At 42.5% G+C, this 8,510-nt stretch overlaps 1 protein-coding gene across 1 annotated transcript; it reads left to right on the top strand.

Annotated features, from left to right (window-relative positions):
* Positions 1-2,810: 2,810 nt before the first annotated feature.
* On the top strand, positions 2,811-3,378 carry LOC136520023 (uncharacterized). The gene has a single exon (XM_066513427.1). The coding sequence runs from the start codon at positions 2,827-2,829 to the stop codon at positions 3,169-3,171; it is 345 nt and encodes a 114-aa protein (XP_066369524.1). The 5' UTR covers positions 2,811-2,826; the 3' UTR covers positions 3,172-3,378.
* Positions 3,379-8,510: the final 5,132 nt, after the last annotated feature.

Here is an 8,510-nt window from a genome sequence, read left to right as displayed (position 1 = left end):
CATTGGAGAAGAAGTTCTTGTCCTCAAGTTTCAATATGAATGATCTTGGTGAAGCGTCATTGGTTCTAGAAATTGAAATTCACCGAGATAGATGAAAAGAAGTATTAGGACTATCACAAAGGCATACTTAGAAAAGATTCTAAAAAAATAAAGTATGCATGCAAGTAAACCTACGCCTGGGGTAATAGATATGGAAACTTTCAGTGTTCCAGAAACCTATATGAGATCGATCAAATGAACATGGTTCCATATGCTTCAGCTGTTAGAAGCTTAATGAATGTACAAGTAAGAACTTACCCTGACATAGCTTACGTATCCGGGATATTTTTGCAGAAGTCCAGTCCAGATATAGATCACTAGAATAGAGTTAAGAATGTCTTGCAATTTTTGCAAAGTATCATAGGCCTCATGCTGAGTAAGAAAGAACAAGTACTCTCAAATAGTTGTGGGTACAAATGTGAAGTTTTGGCGAGATGTGTAGTGAAATCCATAGTAGTTGCTAACACTCACAGTTAGAGTATTATTGTGGAAAAGCTTCAATGAAACAGTTGTGGTGTCATCAATGATGCATACCACAGTATAGCTTGTCATGAGGCCTCAGGAACAGGCAAAAGTGGTTAAGAGAATATGTACCCGGATTTAACAATGGTAGTCAACAGCAATAATTATTTAAAGTAGTTAACTCCTAAGACAACAGGTCAAGTGTGCTGCCAAACACATTGACATTAAGTTATATGTTGTAAAGGTGAAAATCCAGAATCATTTTGAAAGCATTGAGCATATAAGTGCCAAGCAAGTACTTGCGGATCCGCTTACCAAAGGCTAACCACCCAGTGCGTTAAGAGAACACACGGTCGACATGGATTTATGGGAAAGCCTATGATTTCTGGATACTAAGGGCCTAGTTGAGAATATGTTTTCAAACAGAGAGGTGTATTGTAGTTGTTTAATCTAATGACAACTGACCGTGACGATGAGGCACGCTCTATGCACTGATCTGTGATGGAATGAGAAAAAGATAAAGTAAGTTAAGTTTAAGTCATAAGGTGAGATCAAGGGGGGGAATGTTAGGTTGATCTCCACCAAGTTGGCCCAATGACTAATTGGGCCCTTGATCCACGCCCTAATCGGGGGCGCCCAGCCGTTCTCCTGGCTGATGGGCCCCCGTCGCGCAGCACTATAAAGAGGAAGGTGGGGGCCGGGGCACAAGGTACGAGGTTCACTGCTGCCGCCAGCTCCCCACCGAGTCTAACCCTAGTCCGATCAAGAGGGGAGTGATGTGAGCGATGGGAAGCTCCATCGGTGTCGCTATTGGACCGCGCCCCACTACGATGCTACTTCTACTTCGACATCAGTGGCCACGTCGTGGCGGCGCCATGGCTACCACTGCATGCGGCGAGGTACATCACCAAATCATTATCTAAGTTATGTTTTATCCACTAGATCTATGCCTAGATGGCACTAGAAATCTATCACAAGGAAACCAAGCCTTAGGAAAATTGTTGTAACTGACAAAATGAGTTTGCTGCAATTGAATTGAATGCACTGGTTCAACAACCATCCTTGAGTCATGAATGATGCAATGCACTATGATGACCAGCTTATGCTACTCTTACCATTCTAAATTATAAGACATTTTGACTTTTATAGATATATACCATACCTTTTGCTATGTACTTAGATATATTATGTTTAGATACATAGTATAAGCGACATATGTAAAAAAATCAAAGCATCTTATAATTTGGAATACAGAGAACTCCTTAACATACAACATCATTGACTTTTCTCATATTTTGACCATTCATCTTTTTCTAATAACTATTTGTGTAAATAGACAAACATAAGCATGCCTACTAAATAAGTATATTTTTATGACAGATGTACTACATTCTAAGGAGTTGAATATATATTTTGTCCGTCAAAGTCTGACCAAAAGAGCAACAGTAACATATGTATTTATCTAAAATAGGGGACCACATTACGAGCTATAGATTGTAGGGGAGAAACTCAAGTTTAGTACTTGTTTAGTTTAGATTACCTCTTTCTTCTGCTGAGGTCAAAGTTAGTTTTTTCAAAGCTACACCATGTCAAATGTTTTCAAAGCTACGCAGGTCAAAGTTTCCTTTGCAGTATATTTTGAAAAGATGCTGAGGAAAAATATGCAGTAGCTGCCAAGCAACAAGTTTGTTGCAATTGAATGCTATATATCGCCAACAATTAATCTCTACTGGTTCAACAGCCATCCTCGCTCGATCCTCCATGAATTAATGATGAACGATGAATGATCAAACTCAAGTCAATTTTGATGATGGTACGCTATGCTTATGCAAGTAGCCAAACATCACATGATCATCGTCGTCAACTACATCTCTTGTTGCATATCTAACATCTTCCCCAGCTGTCAGTCACTACTGCAATCAATGTAAAGATGATCATCTCCAGTGCTCAACTGCTGACCTTGATCGAGAGTTGAGAGTGCTTAAATTTGATGGCGGCCTTGCATGGCGTCACTCAACGGCTGCCAGCCGTACGTTTCGTCCTGTCCTGAAACCTATTTGACCATGCAGCTGTGCTCGATCTGGTGGCGATAGATGATGGACGGAGCTGAGCCTTCGATCTCAGATCGTCTCTCCCCGGAGAAAGAATCCAAGATCGGAGAATGCTATGGCTGCCGCGCCCTCCTTATAAGGGGTTCGCTGCTGGAAGCCTAGCCGCGTCGTCAGTCAGTTCATCACTGCCTTCTCTAGCTGGGTGCGTCGTCGTCGTCGTCGTCTCCTGCACGCGGCTAGCTGCAGCTCGATCGCGTGCTCACTGCTAGCTCTCATGGCCTCGCTTGGCCAGCTCGTCCTCGTCGCCGGCCTGGCCTTCCTGGTGCTGGCTGCCCAGGATCACGGCCATGGAGGGCCAGCCGGCGGCGGGGGCCCGGCCATTGGAGCAGCAGCTGCTGCTGCTCCTCCAGCGCGGGAGGTTGTAGTCATCAGCCAGCTTCCGCAACCGTTGTCCGCGGCGGTGGCTGTGAGCAAGCGGGTCCTCATCCCTATCCCTCCGTCCGGGCCGTCCAACAAGTGGAACTCCGAGGTGAACCACGAGAAGCCGTCGGCGGCGGAGTCGGGCTCGGGCCGCCACCGCACCCGCGCCATCGTCGGCCGCCGCCTCGGGTCCCCGTGACGCGGCTGGTGGGTTCTTGGAGATCGTGCATGCCTTGCTGAGGGCAGCAGAGATCTCAAGGCTCACGTAGTGTGTGTGTCTGCTTCGTTCACTAGAAAGAAATTTGCGCAGATTTCATGGAGTACCTGTATTATTCTGATGATTAGTTTCTCGTCGATTTCTAGTGTGCATGAGTTGGCTGTAAGATCTGCCAATGTTTCTTTCCGGTGTAGAATGGAAGCGTTTCCCCTAATAATACATTCTGAAGCTAAGATTGGTGCTCTACCTCTACCTGATGAATGACAGCAACGACTAGCGCTATATATCATCTTGTTGTCTTATGATACGATCTGCTGCAGCAGAAGAAACCTAAGAACCATTGCTGTTTGAAGTAGTGTTTAAAACAAGGTTCTAAATCTCCGGCTAAGCTGCCGGCACTACTGGAAAACCGAGATTTGCCTAGTGTTTAATGGTTTGCCTAGTGCCAATCGTCGGACACTAGGCAAAGAGCTTGTTTGCCAAGTGTTAGACCCCGGAGCACTCGGCAAAACAAAGGCACTAGGCAAAATAACGATTTGCCGAGTGTCGACACTAGGCAAAGAAATCCACTCGGTAAATGACCATTTTGCCTAGTGTCAATACTAGGCATACCATCACACTCGGCAAAGGCTGCCGGAGGGCAACCGCCGTTACCATTTTGCCGAGTGTCTTCCGTTAACACTCGACAAAATTATAACTTTGCCTAGTGTCTCCGGACGACACTAGGCAAACCGGCCAGTTTGCCTAGTGTCTTACAGAGACACTAGGCAAAATATTTTTTTCTTTTTTTGATTTTAGCTTCCAATTTTTTTCTGTAGCTTTCCTACTATACCTTGACCAACATGTTGAAAGTTGGCACAATTTTATGAAATTTTGCTATATTTCTTTAGTTTATTTAATTTCTTTGAATTTTTTCGACAAATGCAAATTTGAACTGCAAGTGTGACGAATAATGGCAATTCATGAATGCAAAAATGATATTCATGTTAGTAAGTGTTAGTTGAGGCCGTATCCAGAAACAGACCAAAAATTTCACACATCTTCACGTCGAGACATGACCACGAACTTGTGAGCAACTAGTTTTTAAATTCTATTAAATGAAAACGGAGTCTGAAATTCATGAAACTTGTCGACAAGTCAAGATATCGCATGTGGGTGCCATGATAAAAATTTAAAAAGATTTCGAGCACATCGTCACGTATGATGCTTAGAAACCCTAACATCTCCACATGTGATCATGTGGAGATGTTAGGGTTTCTAAGCATCATACATGACGATGTGCTCAAAATCTTTTTTAATTTTTATCATGGCACCCGCATGCGATATCTTGACTTGTCGACAAGTTTCATGAATTTGAGACTCCGTTTTCATTTAATAGAATTTAAAAACTATTTGCTCGCAAGTTCGTGGTCATGTCTCGACGTGAAGATGTGTGAAATTTTTTATCTGTTTCTGGATACGGCCTCAACTAACACTTACTAACATGAATATCATTTTTGCATTCATGAATTGCCATTATTCGTCACACTTGCAGTTCAAATTTGCATTTGTCGAAAAAATTCAAAGAAATTAAATAAACTAAAGAAATATAGCAAAATTTCATAAAATTGTGCCAACTTTCAACATGTAGTCTCATTTTATGTAGGGAGGCTCGATAAAAAGTTTGAAGACCAAAATTGAAAAAAAATAAATAAGTTTGCCTAGTGTGCCAGCTAGACACTAGGCAAACTGGCCTCTTTGCCTAGTGTCTCATGGAAGACACTAGGCAAACTTATTTTTTATAGTGTTTGCCTAGTGTTGGGTTATCGACACTCGGCAAAGTTAATTTTCAGTTTATATTGTTTGAGTGTTTTTTTATTTTAAAAAAAATCATAGTTCAAAAACATTCATATTTGTCCAGTGTCAGATCTAGGACATTATGCAAATCAGTAGAAGACCGGTACTACCGGTAGGTTAGTTTTGAGCAAAAACACTGGGTACGAACTATCGGATGTCAGCCGGTACTATCGGTCATACCGGTACTACCGGTCAAACAGCGGTAGTACCGCTAGGTCATTTTTCCACTGTTTTGTGAAGACCGGAAGTACCGGTACTTACAACTGGTACTACCGGAGACACTTCGAAGAAACCCAGCAGTGAGGTGTGCCAGGTATTTACTCTATTTTTACAAATAAATTTTGCAGTTGAATTTTTTTTTGCCTAGTGTTAGATCCTGGACACTAGGCAAAGCAGGATATTCAACACATAACTTATCCTTTCACCCGAACCCGAACCCCAGGCCCAGAGCGCGCGAGCTCTTTCAGCGAAAAAACTTTTGTTTTGGTTTTGGAAGCTAACGCAAACATGAAACCGTACGCCTGGATAGCTGCTGCTATTCACACCAGGTGACTCAGTCACATGACCCGTTGGCCCAATCCATCCAACACAGGCGCGTAGCCCCACCAGGCATCACATGTCTTCCACCCGCAACCCCATCCCACGATCCCATTGCCAAATCCCGCACCAAGCACTGCAAGCGGCGAGCGCTAACCCTAGCGTTGCGAGGAGAAATCCGTCTATGGCGGCGTCGCCGAGAGCGGACGTCGCGGCGGCTGCGGCACGAGGGCTTCGCGACAGCGGCGTCGCCGAGAGCGGACGTCGCGGCGCTGCGGCACGAGGGCTTCGCGACGGCGGCAGCGGCTTCGCAATTGCCTCGCGCGGAGGCAGTGCAGGTAGGGGCGCGGGCCTTCCGCAGCGATGGTGCGAAGCACGGGGCCACCCCCTCACTCTCGCGCCCCAGCACCCTGGTGTCCGGATCTGCAACGGTGAGCACTCAAGCCCACGGCGGCATCTCAGGTCTGCCATTCACGTACACCCAGCGCCAGGTACTAGTCCCAATCCGAGTACCCCGTCCCATCTCCATCCCTAGATGGATTTGATTTGTCTCTTGTCACCCTAGATAGCTGCATTGTAGTTCACAAACACTAGTATTACTATGAGTTACAGGTGTTGTATCTGAATGTTAACTTCAATTCGTAGTAAGCAAATTCAATTGGTAGAGCAAACTTGAAGAAGCCACAAATATGCTTAACTCCAGTATGCGATGCTGGATTTTCGGATTTTTCTTTCCTTATTTGTTTAGCATTTCAGGACGTATATTATATGCTTAACTCCTGCAAATTTAGCTATTCTCATTCTATGCCATTGCCTGTCCAAAGCTCCATGGCATCTTGTTAATAAAAAAAGGAACCTGGAATTTGCATGTGTAGCACCTGATCAATTCTTTGGTCATTGTAGCTCTGGTTCAGCAGTAATACTTGTCTTTGTCAAGTCATTCCAGGTAGTGGATGCAGTATGCTTGATACAAACTACTTATGTTTCTTGACGCAAAAAGCAATAGGTTGATTTTATTTGGGGCTGCTCATAGTTAGTCTGACATTATTTTTGCCTCTACATCAGGTGAACCTGGTAGTAGTTGCGATGGTTCAGATTATACATAATTACACCTATATTATTTACAGGCTGCAGGTATTATTTACAGCCTACAAATTATTGGTCTACAACACAGAAATTTAAGATAGGAACTGTAATCTGGAGACTACAACAGAGAAAAATTAAGAATACACATTCCATGCAAACTTCTGTACAAAAGAAGGAACTCTGTGTTACTTGCTTGCTGCCAGTAGTTTGGATACGTGTATATACTAATTCGATAATGGTAACTGAAGATGTGTTGCTCTTCTGCAGGATTGGTAGCAAGATATCGTGATTCAGTCCGAGCAATTACTGTGTTATGATCTGGACCATAAGGAGGACCTCGTCGCCTACCTCGTTCCCGATGCAAGCCCAAGGAAAACTGGAGGTCAGAAGATTCCATATGCTCCTTTTTAAAAAAAAAATTGGTTCCTCTCCTATTAGTACCCGTAGTGGAATGTTTGATGTGGAAGCGTAATTCTTTTGGTTGTTTGATACATGTGATTCGTTTTTATAGCCAACAACGCCTATCTAGTTCTAAAATTGAAGTTACTTTCAAGTGCTCGTGTGAGTGGCTAACATTTGAGATGGATTAGCGCTTTGTAATGATGAGCTGTGAGCAGGCTCAGTGTGTATGTACTAGATGATTTCATTAGTATGTTCACTTGGTCACCATTTTATCTTCTTAGAGTGTTCAAGTTATTTGAGCATCGATATTATTTCTTTAACCTTGTAAACTTAATAACTTATAATGGTTGAACTTGTATTTTTTCTGGACTAGTTAATTTGAGCTAAGATAAAGCTTTTGCCATTATTTCTTATGTTACCAATCGTTTTTTGGTTAAAGTTGTAGGTGCTGATATATTTTCTACAATTTCAGTTAAAGTTAGTGAAGTTTTCCTTAGAGATGGAGCCAGAGTATTATCTTTTGGGTGGACCTGCTAGTTATTTAAAAGATGGACTTGTTTCAGCTTGTGGTCTACTGTTCTGTAGTCCAGGAACATACTCTATGATTTTCCATTGTCAACTGAACTGACTTGGTTGCTCATTCAGAACAAACACTTATTCTTAATGGTTGTATGTTGCTCATTTGACTGCAATTAATATTGTACTTATGAAAGGATTAATGCACTGTCTTGATTCACAGCTAGACACAAGGCTAACCCATTTGTCTAGTAATGTCACTAGGAAGTAGGAACCTGTGATCTGTACATAAAACTTTGCTTCATGTACTAGACAGGCATGATCACAATTTGCCAGTGCCGGTTGGTTGTTCTATACTGCAACATCATTGATCTATTAATTGATGATAGTTTATCGAACTAGAAGAACTATAATTGGCTTCTCTGTTTTTTACTTATGATATCTGACCAATTAGCATATTGGCTTCTCTTTTTTTCATGTAAGCACATATTGGCTTCTCTTTTTTTTTAATATAATGTGCCATTATATTAAAGTAAGATACCAATTTGCCTGTGCTTTCTGTTCACCGAGCAGTTAGTTTGGGTGGTTAGACCAAGGCTCTTTGTAAGCTTATTATGTCTTGTGCATATCTCCTATCTACGGCCATGGAAGAACAAGGCATCAGAGTTTTAGCTAGAATGGACATGCCTTGTGCAAATTAGCTAGAATGGACATGCCTGGTGTGTTAGCTGTTACTCTGCATTGTTTGAACGAGTTGTTTCGGACTCCTAAAACTAGTGCCCGGTGTGTTAGCTAGAATGGACTTGCATTCGTGGACATATCCATATAGCTGTTTTCAGTATATGCTTATTATGAAGACTAATTTGGCCATATATCTTCTAGTTTCTTTCTTGCTTTTTTCTCATATAGCTGTTTTCTCTGCATTTATGCAGGTCACAGCTCTG

Source organism: Miscanthus floridulus, chromosome 18 (assembly GCF_019320115.1).
Source record: "Miscanthus floridulus cultivar M001 chromosome 18, ASM1932011v1, whole genome shotgun sequence".
Classification (NCBI taxonomy): domain Eukaryota; kingdom Viridiplantae; phylum Streptophyta; class Magnoliopsida; order Poales; family Poaceae; genus Miscanthus; species Miscanthus floridulus.
This window is presented reverse-complemented; position numbering and strand designations above follow the sequence as displayed.